At 48.7% G+C, this 19,905-nt stretch overlaps 1 protein-coding gene across 2 annotated transcripts in view; it reads right to left on the reverse strand.

The window, feature by feature from the left end:
- Window positions 1–19,905, reverse strand: part of PCSK6 (proprotein convertase subtilisin/kexin type 6) — a 165,857-nt gene that overhangs the window by 40,788 nt on the left and 105,164 nt on the right. For both annotated transcript variants that reach the window (XM_076004820.1, XM_012764589.3), the window contains exons 12-13: window positions 11,701–11,889; window positions 8,813–8,949 (exon numbers count right to left, since the gene is read on the reverse strand). In XM_076004820.1, coding sequence (XP_075860935.1) covers window positions 8,813–8,949; window positions 11,701–11,889 — 326 coding nt within the window. The remainder of the gene's footprint in view (window positions 1–8,812; window positions 8,950–11,700; window positions 11,890–19,905) is intronic.

Below are 19,905 nucleotides of genomic sequence, written 5' to 3' on the forward strand. Positions count from 1 at the left end.
GTTTCCCAGAGAACTGCAGCTTTCTGCACTCCGTGCTCAAACTTAAAATCAGGGACATTCTGGATGAAAACTCTCAAATGTAGCCAAACATCTCCCAAAGATGCTCTGCAGGACAGGACCCTGACCCCTGCTCTGACTATACTGCCGCCAGGCTCCCTGCATGACTGGCGTGCGGCTGGCGTGACCTGTGGGCTCGCCCGCAGTGGAAGCCGCCCCTCTCCCACGCCTGCACGTGCCAGGACTGCACATGCCTCGCACCGCGTGGGCGAGGTCCTGGTGTCTCCAGGCCTGGCGCTAAGTGGCGTTCAGTGAATGCAGGAACGGACGCAGCGCCACCTGCAAGCTCGGCAGGGCTGGGGACCAGGATTTCACTCCATTCCATTCCTAAGCTGTCTCCTGAAGGAGCGTAGTCCTGGGAGAAGACACACCCTTCCCCTGGCCCAGGAACTGAAGAGGAAAACGGATGATTAATTTGCTATTCAATTTTTAAAAATGGTTTTTAAAACTAATCCCATAAACCAAGCTCAATCTGACAGGGGGTGAGTATTATATGAGCTAGCATATCATTCAGATCACTTAATTACTTCATAAACCCCGGGTCTTAGCCTAGATTTTAAAGCACTTTTGCAAGGCACGCCACTGGAGCTGAGTCTTCCCCCCCCCCATCTTTTTTTTAAAGCAATTAAGTTGCAGAGATTTGAAGGAGGTTGAAATGAAATGAAGGACCTTGTCCTCAGCATAGCTTCTCGGGATCCCCGTGAAGAAATGGGGACAGTGCTGCTTTTTCCGGGTGCTCTGCCTGTGTCACACTAGTACCGAGGCTGGTGACCATGAACTCACAGGCCACCCTGACCAGACAACCAGGGGGTGAGAGACCACGCCACCTGGGATCAGTTCCCGCCTCTGCACTGACGACACCAGCCAGGCAGCTGCCCCGACAGTGCTGACCTGGCCCGCATTTCCCCAGCTCCAGAATTCTGAATCCTGGAGTCAGTGGCAACCTCCTGGGTCATCTAGTGTCACCTTCCTGGGCTGAGGTCCCCAACAGACACCATCAGGTCGACCTGAACATTCTAGTGTGGGGATCATCCTGCCCCACAAGGCAGACTGGCTGTAAGGGGGTTCTCCCCCAGCCCTCGTTGTGTGACACATCCTATGTTCACGACAGTGTCCGAGTCCCCTCTGCACCCACACACTGCTGGGGCGCCCTTCCCGTGGCTGCCTCATCCACCCACGTAGCGTCTCGGGTGTGTCCCCAGGCTTGGTCTCCCTGTGAACAATGCCTACACCAGGAGCCAGGTCTGTGGGCACAGGGTAACCAATGCTTAGGGAACATTCAGCAGACACAGCACTTTGTTCGTAACCATCCTTGCACCCCTCCTGCCGGCAGTGTTTCTGGCACTCTGACCATCTGCAGAGATCGTCTCAGACTCCCCGCCACGCCTCAAGGCTCTGTTTGCACTGCAGCCCTGCCTCACTGCACTGATACATCTGCGGGCACGGAGCGTCCTCCCTGAGGTGGTGGCCCGTCCCTCAGGTCAGCTTGGCCAGGTAGCCCCTGCCTCTGCTCTGCACTCAAGGAGGGCCCCAGACCTGCCCCTGGAGAAAGGGGAGTTGAGGCCCATCAGCGAGGACCATGTCTTGGCCTGACAGCCCCTCGTTTGCCCTCCGGTCTGCAGCCCCTCCCCTGGCTGTGAGCAAGGCCAGCACTGGGGAACACCAGCCCCAGGCCCGGTGTGGCAGGTCATCTGCGGGCACTGCTTGACACTTCATTTTACAAAACTAGAAGAACAGCAATATCCTCTGGGCCAGTCTCCATCTCCTGATGGCCTGTATTTTCTGTCCTACTTAGGTTAAAAAAAAAAAAAAAAGTGACACAGGGAAGGTTCTGAAAACCCAGAGGCCTTCAGCAGACCCTCGCTATGAGCCCTTCCTTGCTCTTCTCGGCCAGAAGTTGCCACCTGCTCTGCTGAACTCCAGGGCACTCCCCCCGGTCTTTGGTGGTTCTTGGGGTCCTGTACATGGTACTATTGGTTCCTGAAAACTAGAACATTCCTGACCTGCCTGCCAGCTCCTTGGAGGCAGGGACCGCATCTCAGGGCTCCCCGTGGCCCTGAGCACCTGCATGGTGTCTGGCACGAGGCGGGACGTCTGCAAACACGCACTGGGTAAATGCCCGTCGGCGCATGCGGACTCTCCAGCTGTGACGTGCGGGGACACCTGGGAGAGGAGACATTCATTTGGAGGCTGAAGGGGGCTTATCCCACATCGACCTCAAAAGCACTAGTCCCCCACACCGGCCCAGGAAAGAGCTGCCTGGCCTTTGTTCGAGTCCCTCTGCCCCATTTTGGCCCCCGCTCCATCAGCTGCCACACTGAGAATGAGCTCGGAGGCTGACCCTCGACTCAGATGAGAAACACGAGTTGGGAGATTCAGTGGTGGCCGCAGTGTCCCACGGGAGGGCCACGTGGGTCTCCACTGCGGAGAGACGCTGAGCTCCAGCATCGAGGCTGGCTCCAGCTGCGCTCAGGGAGGATGAAGAGCGAGCAGCCGGGAGAAAGGAACCCGTCCCCGTCACGCACGCAGGAAGGGCTGGCCCTGCGTCAACAGTGGCGGGCACTTGCCTGCACTTGCAGTTTCTGGCAAGGACCATGCTCCGGAGCGGTGCCTCTTTACAGGGCAAAACTTATGTGGAATGAACCGACCGCAGGGGCTGCTGCAGGAATGTGCAGACTCTCTCTGACAACACTGGAGAATGTGTCCCTGCCCCCCAAACTCCCGTAAGTCACAGGAGGTCAGAGCTAGAAGGTACCAGGAAACCTTTATTCTGCTCCCACCTCAAACTTCCAAACACAGAGACCCAGGTTCTAAGCAGGCCTAGGGACAGAGACTGGTCTGTCTCAGGACTTAATCTGGGGCCACCGTGGGGAAGTATCCAATAATCCCACGCCCTCATAGCAGAGCCTCTGCTCACATGGTGATTACAGAGGGTTCCAACCATACTAATCACTGCACCAATATCTATTGTGTGTGTATCACAAACCACACCACAGGAGTCACCGGGCACACAGCAGGAGCCAGAAGGCAAGGCTACAGACAGCAAACATGTCAGTGCTAAAGCCGTGGGCAGAGCTGGTGAGCGCCGTGCAAGCAGGAAGTAGGGAGCTGATACGGCAGCACCTGGCTGGGCAGGAGGAGGTGTGGGCAGGTGCACAGCGTGCAAGGCATGCAGCGCTGTGCTGCGCACCGCCACAACCTCAAAGCCTGCTCAACACCTGCATTCAGTAGGCTCCGAACGCATGTTAATCATTGCTATGTAAACAGATCTCCTTCCCTCGCCCATCCACCTTGAGGGGCTGATGATACTTAACACTCCTGATGCGTGTTTCTAGCCTGGACTCGCCCCTGACATCCAGGTACACATCTCCACTTGGACTTGTCATAGGCGTCTTCAATTTAACCCACTCAAACCAAGCTCCTGATCTTCTTGCCAGTATCTTTTCTCCCTGCAATGTTCCACATCCAGGAAATTGCAACTCCATTCTTCTATTGCACAGGACAAAAACTCTGGAGTCTTCCATGCCCCCTCTCTCTTCTAGCAGCCCACACCTGCTCTGTCAGCAAATTTCTCAACCCTACTTTTAGCATCTGACTCCCTGGCTGCTGCCCCGGTCGGAGTCACCTTCATCTGTTACTGCAGTGAATTCCTAACTGGTCTTCAGCCTCTGTCCCTCTCCCACCCCCACTTCCATCTATTCTATTAATAACTGTGCTGTCAGTGGGCCTATTAACACGAAGTTCTGATCCCCTCTCTCCTCTCCTTAATCCCCCCCCCTTAGTGGCTTCCCACCAAGTCCCTGCAATGGCCGAAAAAACCCAGTGTGATCTGGTCCTTGTTCCCTCAATGCATGTCCCGGTCCTGTTCTACTCCTCTCCTTGCTGCCACCTGCAACCTCAGGGGCCTCTCTGCTGTGCCGGGAACCCCTCAGGTGTGCTCCTGCCCCGCCCAACCCTTTGCCGGGAATGCCCCCTCTCCCCATGTCAGCAGAGCTCACTCCCTTATCTTCCTCCAGCTTTTCTCAAACATCCCTTTCATGAAGTCTTCCCTGGCCACCCTGCATGCCCTTTTCACTCTACCCTGCTCTACTTTTCTCCTTAGAGCTTCTCCTCATCCAATGGACAACTTCCTGCCTGGTGATCTTGTTTAATGGCCTTCTCCATCCTGGGGAAGGTGCGCTCAGCATCTGTTTTGCTCACCGCTGTATCCCCAGTGCTTACAACCCAGCAAAGGCTAAATAAATATCTCCTGGATGAAGGCTGCATTCTTGGAAGGAGTATTATTCTTTGACTAAACCAATGAATTCCAGTTCCTAATGTTTTATTTAAGATTTTTGTATCTCTCTCTTTTTTCCTATCAATCAATTTTTCTTTACTCTTATTTTCCTCTAGTGAATAGGAAGTTCTGCATCTTGGTTATCTCTATATTATTTTTACAAATTGAGTTTATATGTCTCCATTAGTGCTAAGAATAAAACAATCTATCACTCGCCAGTGAAAAATGAGAATCTCAGCAAATTTTTCCTTTTTCCCCATTCTTATCTCCAACCTCTATGTCTCTGTAGAAATAATATGAGGCAGAAGAGCAGGAGTACACACAGATATTTAGACAAGACCTCTCCACGAGGCCATGGCCGGCTGCAGCCATGGAAGGCCTGGGGACGCACTCCCAGTGAAGAGAGCAGCAGGTGCCAAGGCCCTGTGGTGGGTTGGACCATGCCTGTTTGGGGAACTGATGGGAAGACAGCATGGGGAGGCAGAGGAAATGGGACACGGTGGAGAGGTGGGATCTGAGGGCTTAGTGGTTTGGGTTTTGCCCTAAGAGCTGTGGTAGGTCATGAAAGTGGTTAGCAGGGTGCATCATCATCTGGATTATTTTACAAGGATCATTGGGTACTGTGTGGAGAGTGGGTCTAGCCAGCAGAGGTGGAGACAGAAAGGCCACTGGGAGCAGGAGGTAAGAGATGGTAGGGGACTGGGCAGAGGCAGGAGGCAGACGGTGGAGGGAGACAGAAGCATTGACGGTTAACTCCTGGGATTCGGCTGAGCGGCTGAGCAACTGAGCGCACAGTGAGGCAGATTACAACAATGAGGGAAATGGAGAAGCAGTGTGGGAGTTCCGTGTGAGACGCACGAGGACAGAGCCTGTTAGACCACGCGCAGAAGCCCAGGAGCCTGCTGCAGAGCAGGTCTGCATGCAAAGGGGCAGGGAGAGGTGGGCTTTGGGCACCGCCAGTAGGTACCAGGTGTTCAGTATCACAGGGCTGGGTGAGGTCCCTGGGTGGGAGGGAAGACAGAGCCGGGCCCCACAGGAGCAGCCTGTGTGGCAGAGAGCCCACTGGGTGTGCATCACTGCAGCCAGGCCGGGAGAGAGGCCACTTCCAGAAAGAGGAGAGCTGCTGAGTCCCATTCTCAGCACCCGGGCTGAATTACCTGATTTCACCCCACCACAACCTGACAACTTGGGCATTATCACCCCATTTTCTAGATAAGATGACCAATGCCCAGAAAGGCTGAGGGACTCCCCCAAGGTCACAGGTTTTGTTAAGAGTTGGAGTCTGCAACCACCCCCAGGTATTTGGGCTCCCAAGCCTACGGTTGTAACTGCTGCATCATGGGGTCCCCGGAGAGGATGCTTAGCATGTTAGAGCCACAGACCCTGCCTTTACAACCTGCTGAGGACAGAGAAGAGACCATCAGCTTGGGCAACAAGGACTGTGGGGCTGTGACAGGCCCCAGTTTTGGTGTAGTAGATGAGAGCGAGCAGGAGACGGCAGCCAGCCTGTTCTGCGGGCATCACCATAAAGGGGAGCAGAGAAGTGGCTGGTGGCTAGAGGGGGATACAGGCTCAAGGGCATGACTGTGAGCCCAATGGGAAGGGAAAAAAGAAGGACAAAGCATGAGGGCAATCTGCAGCAGCACAGCCCAGTGGGGATCTGTCCTGTCCCCTCGCAGCTGCCCTGGGACACAGGGAGAGCTTGCTGTATTTTGCTCATGACACAGAGTAAGACCACAGGCCCAGAGTGGTGAAATGACTCTGAGGGCTGTGCTGCATGGGTACAGAGCTTCGGCCACTGGCCATGTGCTCCCAGGCAAGCAGGCGGTGCAGGCTGATGCAAGGACTCCAAGTTGTGGGAACAGCGTATGCTTGAAGATGCAGCTTGCATGAGGAGTCGACCCCGGCTTTTCATAGTATGCCAATATGCTTTGGGGCTTTTAAAAGAAAGAATTTAGGAACTAACTTCTAATTTAAAAATATGTAAATTTTAGGTCATTTAAAATTTTATGGTTTTATATTTTTAGAATTTGTTATAGTAACACTTTTTTAATTATATTTATTATTTTAAAACCAGAAAGAAAGTGATTTGGGGAGGCAGACATTCCCTATAGATAGTCTGAGCATTTAAAGCTAATTTTCTACCCAAGGCAAGTCAATGCTCTTCCTTTCTCCTTGGTGAAAAATCCCTAGAAATTGTGTATCTCAGAGAATCAGAAAAGAACCAGGGCAGGGGCAGGTTCCCATATACCCCGAGGGTGATCAAGAAGCAGAGGGCATTTTCACAGAAAACGGTACAAAAGGAACAACAAAACAGGGAACGCAAACCTTGGGGAAACTCATCCACAGAAAAGTGAGATCCAAGCAGAGTCTGTGAACTTGACTATGAATGCAACAGAGAGAACAGAGGGAAGAGATTATAGAGCTTTGTGGATAACTACAGGAAAAAATCTGATGATTATTCTAATTCTCTTTCCTGGCTATAACCTCAACATATAGATTAGTGCCTGACATTCAATAAATGTAGGTTCAATAAATGAGTGATTATTAATTAAAAGGAGTTTAAAAAAAATAGTACAAGGATTACCAGAAAAATAAACAATCTGAAAACAAAATTAAGAAAACCATTCTATTTACAACAGCATCAAAAAGAATATGATACTTAGGAACAAATTTAGCCAAGTAGGTGAAAGACTTATATACTGAAAACCACAAAATACATTGTTGAATGAAATGAAAGAAGAGTTAAATAAATAAAAAAGGATCCCATGTTCATGGATTGGAACACTTAATATTGTGAAGGTGGTACTATTCCCCCAAATGATCTAATGATTCTATCTCTATCAAAATTCCAACTACTTTTTTTTAAAAAAGGAAATGCACAAGCTTATCCTAAAATTCATATGGAATTCCCATGGGACCCAGAATAGCCTAAATGATCTTGAAAAAGAAGAACAAACTTGGAGTACTCACACTTTCTGATTTCAAAATTTAGTGCAAAGCTACAGCAATCAAAACATTGTGGTACTAAGATAAGGACAGACATACAGAACAGAATTGAAAGTCCAGAAATAAAGCCCTATATCTATGGCCACTTGATTTTCAACAGGAGTGCCAAGAGCATCCAAGGGGGAAAGAATGGTCTTTGCATCCAATGTTGCTGAGACAACTGGATAGCCTTAGGCAAAGTATGAATTTGGACCCTTACCTCACACCATATACAAAAATTAATTCAAAATGGATCACAGACTTAAATGTAAGAACTAAAACTATAAATCTCTTCAAAAGAAACACAGGGGTAAATCTTTGTGACCTTGGGTTAGGCAATGGTTTCTTAAATATGACACCCAAAGCATAAGCAACTAAAGAAGAAAGAGACAAATTGAACTTCATCAGAATTAAAAGCTTTTGTGTATCATAGGACATCATCACTCAATTGAAAAGACAACCCACAGAATGGGAAAAATTATTTTAAAATCATGTATTAGATAAGGGCTCTTACAACTCAATGACAAAAAGGCAAACAACTCAACTTTTAAAATGGACCATGAACTCAAATACATATCTCTCCAAAGACACAGAAATGAACAACCAGCACATAAAAGGATGCTTAAAACCATTAATCATCAGGGAAATGCAAATCAAAACCACAGACACCAATTCACATCTGCTAGAATGGTTGTAATAATAATTTTTTTAAAAGGTCTAGAAAAGTGTTACTGAGGATGTAGAGAAATTGGACATCCCATATATTGCTGGTAGGAATGTAAAATGGTATAGCCAATGTGGAAAACAGTTCCTCAAAAAGTTAAACAGAGTTATCATATGACCCAGCAATTCCAATCCTAGGTATATACCTAAGAGAAATGAAAACATAGGTCCACACTAAAACTTGAACATGAATCCTCACAGTAGCACTATTCACAATAGCTAAAAGGTAGTAACAATACAAATGTTCATCATGGATGAATGGATAAACAAGCGGTCTAGCCATATAGTAGATATAAGTAACCATCATAAAAGTAATGCAATTCAGATGCATACTACAATGTGGAGGCACCTTGAAAATATCATGCTAAGTGAAAGAAGCCAGACACAAAAGGCTACATATTATATGGTTTCATTTATATACAAGAGGCAAATCCATAGTGACAGGCAGTGGATTAGGGGTTGCCAGGGACTGGGAGGGGACGAGGGAATGGGGAGCGATTGCTTAATGGATATGGGTTTCCCTTTGTGGGGAATAAAATGTTCTGGATTTGATAGTGGTGATGGTTGCATGACATTGTGAATGTACTGAAAGCCACTGAACTGTACACTTTACAATAATTAATACAGTGAACATTATACGATGTGAATTTTACCTCTACAACACAACACAAAACAAAGAATTACCAGAGACACTATAGTGAAATAAAGGCTGGTTACCAAGAGGACTGAAATACAGAGGTTGACATGGAATTCCTAAGAGCCACTGACCTTGTTTCTCCGGGTTGCGGACCTGGGATGGCATGTCTTGGATTTCCAGTGTCCATTCCCCTTCAGCCTTTTCTCCCCAGCAGTGGACAGTCATGAATTCCCAGTTTGTAAACCCTTCGTTGGAAAGATCCAGCAATCTGCAATTGGAAACTTGGTGTCAGAAAATGAAGGTCCTGGTACTGGGTGGCTTGGTGGAGGGTTCTCTCCTGCACTGGAGGCATCAGTCTTCAGGAGACCTATAACCTGGCTGGAGCACAGGTGAGGGCAGCAGGGGTGGCAAGAGGGGAAGAAGGGGCCTGGCACTCAGCTGACATGAGGGTGTCAGGTAAAATGCTGACTGTTTCAAACTCTTAGAGCACAGTGTCTCCTCCAGTGCCTCACTGGCCCTCCCTGACGTTCTGAGGGCAGGCAGGCCTCACCCAGCCCAATAACAGAAGGGGACATGGTCAGCAGTGGGCTCCCCCTCACAGCCTGATTTACAGACGAGAGAGACCCCAGGCATGCTGGTTAGCTGCAGGTCCCACCACCAGTAACCAGCAGAGCCGGGACTTGATCGAGGGCATTCTGCCTCCTCACTCTATGTTCTGTCTACCACCAGCAGGTGTTTATAAGGTCACCAATGACACCCTCAATCCTGCCACTTTCCTGCAGAAGATGTCTGATACCCTCCCACCCCCGGGCACGATCTCACAGGGCCTGTGGCCCCAACTCCTGGATGCACAAATGCCGACAGGGGCTGGGCCACATCAGATCCTTCCACTTAAGCCCAAGGGTGTTCACAAAGGAAGTCTTTGTAAAACGCCTATTTGTGCAATGAATGAGGCTTCCACATTTGTCTTAGAGCCAGCTCTGTGCACTGTTCTCCAGAAGATACAAATAAGGAAAAAGGAACAACTACTCAAACTTGTGGGAAAAGTTTTGGCCCTTCATCTCCAGGGCTTAACCGGTTGGAACATTTGGGGGAGGTGACGATGACAGGCTTGGCTGTTTTCCAGTGTGGGTGGGAGGCACACCTGGCCAGGTGGCCCCAGAGAGGCCCCCCTTGCAGGTTCTGATGAGCCTCTCTGCCCTTCCAGGCTGGAAGGTATTTCCCAACTGTGCCCACCAGGCCTTCAGCCTCACGTCTGATTCAAGCAGAAACAGGAAGCAACGAACCGATAGCCTCTCTCTTCCAGCACCCAGCGGCCTCCTCAGAAGGCACTCTCTCTCTTTAGAAGAAACAATTACAGGTTCTTTTTTCTTACCCTTTCTTCATAGCATAATATTTTACCTCTCTTTTAAAATAAAACTTTTTTTTTAAATGGGGCTTTTTATTGTTCATCAGAAATTCAGGCTGGATGCAGTGGCTCACACCTGCAATCCTAGCACTTTGGGAGGCTGAGGCTGGAGGATGCCTTGGGGCCAGGAGTTTGAGGTTGCAGTGAGCTATAATGACACCACCGCGCTCTGGCCAGGGAGACAGGGTGAGACCCTGTCTCTACAAACCAGAAAACAAACAAATAGAAGTTCAAATATGTAAATTTTGTGTAATGTAAGATTCAATTTCCAATTTGGGGGTTCACTGAACACTCAGTGCACGGAAGTGTTTATCAAGGGAACATTCTTTGCATGGAGCATGGTGTTGGGGGTTTGGGGAGAAACATCTTGTGCCTCCTTCTAGGAATCCACAAAGGTCAAGGCTGATTTTAACACACAGTGCCAAGCTGAACCCAACACAGTGGGGACAGAACAAGGACAAACTGTCTTTTAAGCACTGAATTTTAAGGCTGTCAACTTACTCTTAGTGAAAAAATTTGGCAACCTGAAAAAGCTGCCAAAGAAAGATGTGAAGTAAGGTAGAAGGTAATCGATCCTAAAACACAAATTCTTGATATAATCATAGAATCTGTCTTAGAAAAAAACAAATTCCCAAGACTCAGGTGACAGCCAAATGGCCTCAGGGCAGGTTTTTAAAGTGCTTGATGGCACCAGTACAGCACTACCGAGCAAAACCTCCCTGTTTCCGAATCTCCATGGCTCCCAGGGCCCCAGACAGGTCAAGAGGGCCAAGTAGGCACATGGGGAGGGGCCACAGCCAGTGGACAGGGCAGGCTGGTCTCGGGGTGTCTCCCGTGGGGGTTGGGGAATAGGGTTGTCAGCTCTGGTTTTCAAGACAAGCTAGAAGTGCTAATTTATCTGTGAAACCTTCTTTCTCCCTTTGCTTCTTTGCTAGAGAGACAAAAAGATACTCTAACATTCCCAGCCCCTCCACATTCCATGAACCCCTTCATTCTAATTACCTGTGAGTCACGCAAATGCATCAGTGAACTGCCCCTCATTTCTAAGTTTGTTGAAGAAATGACACCACAGCCTTCCACAAACCAGCTGTGCACAAAGCTTCAGAATCCCGAGTCCCATGTCAGAGCATGAGATTTTAGGGGAGGAGGAGGCAGAGAGCAGCTTGGGAGGACCTTCCCTGCACCCCGCCCATGGGGTCCTGAAGGAAGGGGGTCAGGGAGAGGGAAAACAACACCCCAGGGGGAGACGACACTCCCTTCAGAAGTCAACTTAATAGCATAAAGGTGACCTTCAATGCACTCATTACGGCACAACCAGAATGCCACAAATCTCTCCACTGAACAACAAAACAAACTGGAACGACTCCTTTGTCAGTGCTTCTGAAGGCGAAGGTTTTCCATGGCCTTTATGAAGGCAAGATTTCAGACAGTGATTTTTCAGGTCTGTGAGGTCTATGTGTAAGGGTCTCCCAGAGGAAGGAGCTGCCAGCAGAACCAGTGGGATCCCCCGCGTGCCATGGGACACTGTGGGCCAGGTCCAGGCAGGGGCCCTTGTGCACCCTAAATCCCAGAGAGCCCCTGCACCACCCTTCTGGGCCCGCCTCGCCTTACCTCTTTGCCAAAAGTTGAGACTTGGTTCCCGAGGGAGAAATCAGGTAGATCTGGAGGTCTCCCCGGCGCGGGTGCGAGATGGAGATCCGAACCACCACGTGCTCCAGGTAGACCACCCGCTGGTCCGAGTGGTCGGCACAGGCGTTGGTCAGGGCCGTGGTCCGCAGCGTCTGCACTATAGGGATGCTCCTGAGGGAGGAGGGAGGAGGGAGGAGCTCAGTGCTCGGCCTTGAATCACCAAGTCTCATGCAGGCACGCAGAGTGCCCCTGTGTGGCCCCTGGGTTCTGGGGGCCCCCGGGGAACAGCAGCAGCCTCCTTATATCTCACTCTTGGGTGCTGCACTGTGAGTTATATCACCTGCCCAGAGACAGTTGTGGTTCTGGAATTTGTTTACAGAGATTTAAAGAATGGGCTCTTGCGCAGCCTTGGGTCAACATCCCCAGGCATCCAGGGATCAGCCCTCTTTGGTGCCCAGGAGGTGGCTTCTCTTAAGTAGCATTTGGCCAAATCATTTCCTCAATTGCTTGGGGTTTGCAAAGCTTTGAAATCCCATGACTTTGCTTCAAAGACTGGCCTCGAAAAGGGAAGTCACAAAGCCGAATATCAATAACAGTAAACACCTCCTGAGCAGACGGGGCACTGGGCACCAGGCACTGGTCTGAGAATTTACAAGGATTAACCCATTTAATCCCAAGAGAAATTAAGGACTACACCCAAGGTGCAGCTAATGAGAGGTAGAGCGGGGACTTAAGGCCCAGGGTCCACTGCCTGGACATCTGTGCCCTGCTGCCTTGCAAGGAAGCTTGTACCAACCCACACTCAAGGGACACGGGCTCAGAGTCTGGCCCCTGTGCTGGTCGAGGCTGCCGCAAATGTACCAACATCACTGGAGCTGGTGATGTTGCCCAGCTGCCCTGCATAAAGTCTGGGGTTCCCTCCCTCTCCTGCCCTGTGACGGAAATGGACGATGGTTCTCTTTACAAATGCAGGGCAGTTTCGCCGTACAGGATGGAATCTGAGGACAAGCACAAAGACTAATCATTCAAGAAACATTTCTACCAGAACTTTCTGACCCACTCCCCAGACAAAGCAGACACAAAGTCTGTACCCAAATGCTGCTCCTGCATCTGGGCCACCAGGACTCTCATCTTCACAAACCCCGGACCCCGCTGATCTGCAAACTGAAGAACGATGGCATTCTTCGGTGCAGACCCAGTCACCGCCCAGCAGCACATTACTAATTCCCCACCACACACCCGCCTCGGTTTATTATGGGGAGCCCTCTTCCCATTATGCCCCGACTTCCCTCTCGGGAGGCTCGAGGCTTATGCTCAGAGCCTCTCAGGAATTACTTCGCTTGGCTCTACTGGGCCTGAGTCATAAAAAACAATCAAAACAGTTATAAACAGTGATGTAATTCCCTCGGAGACTCTGTAAATATTTGAAAACATGCTTTGCATGCACCATAAATTGATTTGGAGATGCTGACTTCTTTCATTGCCTTCTCCCAAGTTTTACTGCTGGTGTTTACTGGTCAGCGGGCGCCCACCTGGCAGATACAGAACATGACGGAAAGCTCCGGGAGCTCCCGGCCCTGCAGGGCCCACGTACATCTCCAGGTAACGTGTTCACCCATTCCCCACCCCCACCGCACACAAAGTGGGTGTGTTCGGGGTATCCCGGGTGTGACAGTGGGGAAACACCCAAGCCCGCAGACTCACTAAACGCTCCCCTGGAGTTTCAAGATGTGGCTCCCAGTCAAGACCCCAAGACCCAGGGAGAACCCTGCACTCTTCTAACTGCTAACACGTTCCCAGGGCTGAATTGCAAGATCAAGGTGAAACAGAAACAAAAGCCATAACAAAGCTCAAAACACTGTCCCACTCTCCAACCATTTGCTAATTAATTAGCAGGGAAGTAATCAGTCTGCTCTAGAAATAGACCAGGAATCCTACTGAGGAAACCTTAATCCTATTGCTAAATCACAGGATTTAAGAGAATAGGAACAGATCAAAATAAAAGACAACCGAACCCCACCCCTCACCTTCCCTGCCGCTCTGCATCCCGCCCATCGGGGTGTACACCTAGAGAAAAAATCCTTTCTATGGGATTATTAAAGTCTCCTGCATATGACTTTTTTATTCCTGTTAAGGCACTGCCCCGGCTGGGTAAGAAAGGTTGGGCTGGGTCTAATCCACGGGGAGCCACTCTGCTGGGCCTTCGGGGTGACTGCCTGGCAGGGGGCCCCACTCAGCTCCTCCAGAAGTTAATGGCCTCACTGGGTTTAGTTTTCAAAGCAAGACATTACCCTCACCTGGAGGCTAGGAGCCAGAACCCACCTCCGGGAACTAGGCTAACTGTAACAATTAGTTTTTATGTGAAATCTCTTAACTGTGAAATCGCTCAGTTACAGCCCGCCAGGACTCCTCATTTCTGCAAGTTCCAGGGCAGCGTGGGGAGCCCAGGACAGCTACTGCAGGGATAGAGAGTTGCTACCTTCCTTGTAGGCAGTCAACTCTCCACACATTTTATTTCTGCTGCTGCTATTGAAACAAATAACCTAACATCCCAAATTAGGGGGCTTTTTAATTTCCTTAAGAAAAGAAATAAAAGAGGAGGCTTTGAAATGTTTCATGATAGCTGAGCTAAAATTGTTCTTAATTTCAAATAGAAACTCCAAGAAGAAGTAAGGATGAAAAAAAAGTGGGAAGTTATTCTCCACCCTACGGTTATTTGAAGATAACACGGAAAACGCAAGTTGACTGCAAAGTAATTTATTTTTTAAGTTAAACAACATGCAGGGATTATTGTTGTCACATGAATACAGCTAAGTTGTACTTTCATCGTGAAAATTGATTTAGAAAGATCTTAAAGTTCCCAAGATAACTGAAAATATTCTTTTGCTATTGAATTCTGAAATTGTTGTCTGGGTACATAAAACCATCTTCCTAGGTCCCTAGAGGAACACAGGGAGGTAACTGATCCCACAAGACCTGCCTGCAGATTGAGCAATATTTAAGCCAGGGAGACTGCCGTACTTGGAAAAGATGTCTAATGACAGAGAAATGCCACTTCCTGTAGAGCCACATTTCGGCATTAATTAACTCTTGTTCTCCAGATGTTATCCATTCATCCTGAACTCTCCTTAACAGCTCCCTTCTCCCAAAGAGCTGGAGGGCTACCAATGGCAGTGCCATAATCACTCTACTGTCTCCAGACCACTGCCAGGCGGACCTCTTCCTAGTTTTCTCCAACGCACAGCACCATCTAATAAATATCTCATGAAGATGTAGGAAAGTTCCTAGTTTGCTAAAATCACAACGCTTAGAATCTTGAGGCATCAGAGTAACATTCAGAGGCAAAAATAAATACTTGCAAGTCACCATGTGGCAGGGCAGAGCAGGCAGGGCGGGCCACGGGCCAAAACCCTCAGCCCCGCCGAGCCTCCCACTCCCCACTTGTCTTTCTGTTCTACCCGGGAAGCTGCCACAAGTCAGTGTTTCTCACTCCCACCTACAAGGCCTCCCTCCAGCTTGGCTTCGTGGGCAGACCTGGACCGGCCCGGTTCCTTACTAGACAATTCTGAAGTCATGCTGGGGGCCCCGCCAGAATCAAAGGCAGCAGTGTCCTCTCTCTGCTGTGCTTGGCATCTGGGTGGGGGAGAACAGCTCGATGAAGAGCTGAGACCCATTAAAGCAGAAGGTCACCCAGGAAACTCTTTCGCCGGCTTCTAAATGGCAGGAGTGGAGTGGAGAGGGGCTAATTGGGACAGACTTGTTAAATTAAATTCCGTCTGTTGGAGGCACGGGGCAGCTGTACGAGGATAGCGAGAGGCTTCCGAGTCTCTTCTTTAGACCTCTGTTGTAGGATGAACGTTCTCGACAACATGGTTGTTAGGGTCTGAGGCAGGCTGTCTCCTTAATCTGTGGACTTTCTTATTCATAGCAGTTCAGGTTGAGAATTCGCCTTAGATAAAATTACTTTTCTTTTTTTTTTTTTTTTTTTTTTCTTTTCCAAACAAGTCAGTTGTCTGAGATAAAATTACTTTTGATTATCAAACCATGACACATCATTTAGGCTAGAAATAAAATTTAACCAAAAAAAAGAAGCTAATCCAGTACATTAATTTAGACAATGCTGTCCATGATTAATTGGGCTATAAGGTGTTTTAATATATAATGTTTAAATTTATAGCACACATTTTTTCTTTTATGTGAAATGAGGGGGCTGAATTAATTGCCTTTAAACCTGCCTTTCGATTCTAACATGCTAAGATTTAATCTGATGGGGAGTAAAAAAGACAATGAAACACAGTCAATCCTCATTATTCACAGATTCTGTATTTGCATCTTCACCTACTCAATAAAATTTATTTGTAGCCCCCAAATCAATAGTGTGGTGCATTTTTTTTTTTCCTGAAATGAGGTCTCTCTCTCTGTTGCCCAGGCCAATAGTCTTGAACTCCTGGGATCAAAAGATCCTACCATCTCAGCCTCCTGAGGAGCTGGGATTACAGGCCCGCGCCACTGTGCCCAGCTTTTGTGGCGCTTTTGTGGTCATGTGTGGACATGCACAGAGTGGCAAAACACTTGAGTAGGCCAGTGTGGACATTCCCAGCTGAGGTCAAGCAAGGCAACACTCTGCCTTGTTGCTGCAGATCTCATGCTGTCAACAAATGTCCATTTCGGGATGTATTTAGTGCCATGCTTTTTGCATTTTTGTGCTTTTTGTGGATGATTTCACTGTTTTATTTTATTTTTTGTTTATTTCACTGTTTTAAATGGCCTCCAAGCACAGTACTGAAGTGCTGTCTAGTGTTCCTAAGTGCAAGAAGACTGTGATGGAGCTTACAGAGAAAATACATGTGTTACATAAGTGTTCAGGCATGAGCGATAGTGCTGTCAGTTGTTGAGTTCAATGTTAATGAATCAATATAATAATATATTAAATAAGATGCCTTTAAACAGACACGCACATGAAACAAGATTTTGTATTGATAGGCTGGCAAAAATGTTGTGACCAGATGCTCACAGGAACCTAACTCTGTATCTCCTCTGGGAGCAGTGGTATTCGCTAGCTCAGTGTTTGTGGCGACTTTATAGAATGTAACTACCATGGATAATGAAAATCAACTGTATTCAAATTCAAATACTAGTTTTAGAAGTAAGCAGCCTTTACAGTTTGGGGAAAACAGGTTTGCTTCAAAAACTAAGCTAGGAAGGGCAAGGGCTGCAGGCACATAGGCTGCTGGTTAAGTTCAGTAGGGCCCAGGAGGGTGTCACAGGAGGTGTCACAGGAGGCAGGACAAGCATCGTGGGCCCAGGACGGCTACCCCCAGGGCAGGACTGCATAGCACCCCACAAATGTTCTGAAACACCCAGAAATGCCCTGTATAATAATGGTCTGATATGAGAAACCAGAAGCAGGGTTCTCATACAGTAGTCAGGTGTGTGCAGAGCTCATATGCCCTGGAGGGAGGTGCTGGGTAAGGCGGGAAGAGTGTGGGAAATCTGCATAGTTCAGAGAGAGCCCAAGGGAAAGCAGGGTGCTCAGCTTCTTAAAAAAATGTCAGACGAGGCTGTGTGCTTGAGCACAGCAGAGAGTTGGGCTGACCTGGGTCAGAACCATTAGGCCGCTGCAGTACCTGGCTTCTCGGGGCACCTGGCCTCTCAGTGGCTTGCCTGGTTAATGTGTTGCACATGGGCCACCAGGGGCTGGCCTCTCAGGTGCTGGCATGCAGCCAAGGCTGGCCAGGGCCAAGGTGCTTCCCATCCTCAGAGGCAGTGTGCCCGGCTGGCAGGGGTCACAGAGGGAAGGGAGGAAAGGACACTGTGGGGCATGCAGGTTACTCTACTTGGCTCAGTACTGCCTGAGTTCCTACCTGGAGGGGCAAGGCGGACTCTGGAGACAGGAAGCCTGGGTGGAGGCTCAGCCCCATAGCACCCCAACCTGGGCCAGTTTCTTAACTCCTTTATGCCTCAGTTTCTCCAACTATAAAATGGGGATAAAAATAGTACCCAAACCTCACACCCTTGTTGGAGATTTTTTTTATGTACAGTGCTCAGAACAATGCCTGGGGCATAGTAAGTGCTTTTATAATCATTATCCATCATCTATCACCCACAGCCATGTGTCTTCATAAAGGGAGTTGTTTTAAAATGACCATCGTAGGCAGTCTGGTTTAATGAGATACGAGAAAAGTAAGCAGCATGTGGTTAATCCAGAATTAATTCCCGAACATCTATAAATAATCTGCTCTACAGATAATCCTTGATATTCAAAGCAACACATTCCTTTTGGGACTGATGTATCGTGTGTGTGTGTGTGTGTGTGTGTGTGTGTGTGTGTGTGTGTGTGTGTTCTTTAAATGAAAGACAGGTGGAACTCAACTGTAAACTCTGTCAGGATGGTAACTTTCCAAACGAAGAAAAACTGAAGACATGCAGGTAAGTTCTTATTGTTTTATGTTAGTTCAAAAGACTCTTCTGTTGTTGTCTTCCCAGCATTGAGGCTGGAGTCACAGATGTCACAAACTGTCTCGTGGGAGCCTGAATTTTTAAAGAAGCAAAAGAAGTACTGGCTAGAAAATTCCAAAGGGTCAAATAAGATGTTGAATAGCTGCGCCTCTATTTTACTCAAGCTTGATTTTCCTTTTCATTTGAAGAAAAGCTATAAAGTATTAATTTTTTCCTTCTCTATTTAGTTTCTTAAATAATTTTGCACAGGCAAATGTCACTGGTCATGTCACTGGTCACCTTCTTTTAATTGAAGAAAGGTTCTAAATAGATGAAAACCATTTGTGCTCAAGAGTGGGTAAGAACATCTTTGATCTACATGTGTTTAAATATCACAGCTGAGGCCCAGGTACAATTTGTACTTTCATCCAGGGCCATCTTCAAGGATTCTGGCAAGCCACTCTCTTTTGCAAGAAGTACCTGTCACTCAGTTCAAGTGATTGTCCCCCGCCCTGGCATCTAAATTTAGCTTTCACAGAAGGCTGCCTATGACAGGCTCTGCACCCTGTGGACTTCTGGAGAGGTGGCTCAGACACCATGGCCTCGGTTCTGGGGACCCAGTCAGTTCTGGGGTGGGGTGGACGCCAGGTGGTAAAGAAGCTACTCAATAAGATCTGGTGGTGCCCAACCCCATCCCTGGGGTCCCCTCTCCCCTGGTGGTGTCCCTGATCTTCTCCATAGTCCTAGGGACTTCCTACCTTTCAGGCAGATCTAGATAGAGTCAGGCTAAAGCCCCATACCTCACAGTCTCTAGTGAGCAATGTCCGGATGAGAAATGCCAATGTATTGCTTAGGGCCCCTTTTGGCTGGTCCTTTTTCTTACCACATATGGCCTTTCTTCAAATGACAGAGCACCAACAACAGCTTCCTCCTGATGGGGACTACATCTGGTGCGTCTGCAATCACAGCCCAGCTCCCTCAGATCGCAGTCCTGACTGTGCTGTGCTGGTGGCATTTCTGCTCCTTTTGGCCTGAGCATGACCAAGGGCAGGCAGGGGCTGTGAGGTGCCTGCTGGGGCAGTGTAGGAGACAGCACTCAGCTGGGGACACCATGCATGACTGAGCACAGACGCTGTGTGGTCACTCAGGACACAGAAGACACAATGCTAGATTCTGAGCACAGGCTGGGTATGCATGAGGGGTGTGCAGAAGGGATGGCCCATTTGACAATTCCTATAATTGTCACGAGGCCTGGTATCCCTGAACCATGACCGTATCCCGGGAGAGGGACAGATCCCAGCTTAGGGCTGGGGACAGAGAGAGGTGTCAGAGCTCTTCATTCTTGCTACTGCATGTGACCAGGGGGTAGATGCATCAACACCCCAGCCCCTCTAACTCAGGACCTCATGTGACTTTACTGTAGACATGGCAGGCCTGGCAAAGGTGCCTTCCAAGAATCCTGCACTTAATGTCCAGGGAACATACTTCCCTGACCTTCAGTCACAGCAGGGTGGCATTTCCCTTCTGCTCAAGAGGAAAGGCAGTAAATATATTCCATGCACAGGTACACACGAGATGGGCATATAAAGAGGTGGCCACTCTCCCTCACTCTCTCTCCGTCCCTCCCTTCCTCTCTTCACTACGGGAAGCAGCTGAGCCAGGTTGGGGACATTCACAAAGTTCTAAGATTCTACCGTGAGAGGAAGAAACCAGAATAAGGCCAAGAGAGTGGCAGTTGGACTGAGAAAT

Source organism: Microcebus murinus, chromosome 7 (genome assembly GCF_040939455.1).
Source record: "Microcebus murinus isolate Inina chromosome 7, M.murinus_Inina_mat1.0, whole genome shotgun sequence".
Lineage (NCBI taxonomy): Eukaryota > Metazoa > Chordata > Mammalia > Primates > Cheirogaleidae > Microcebus > Microcebus murinus.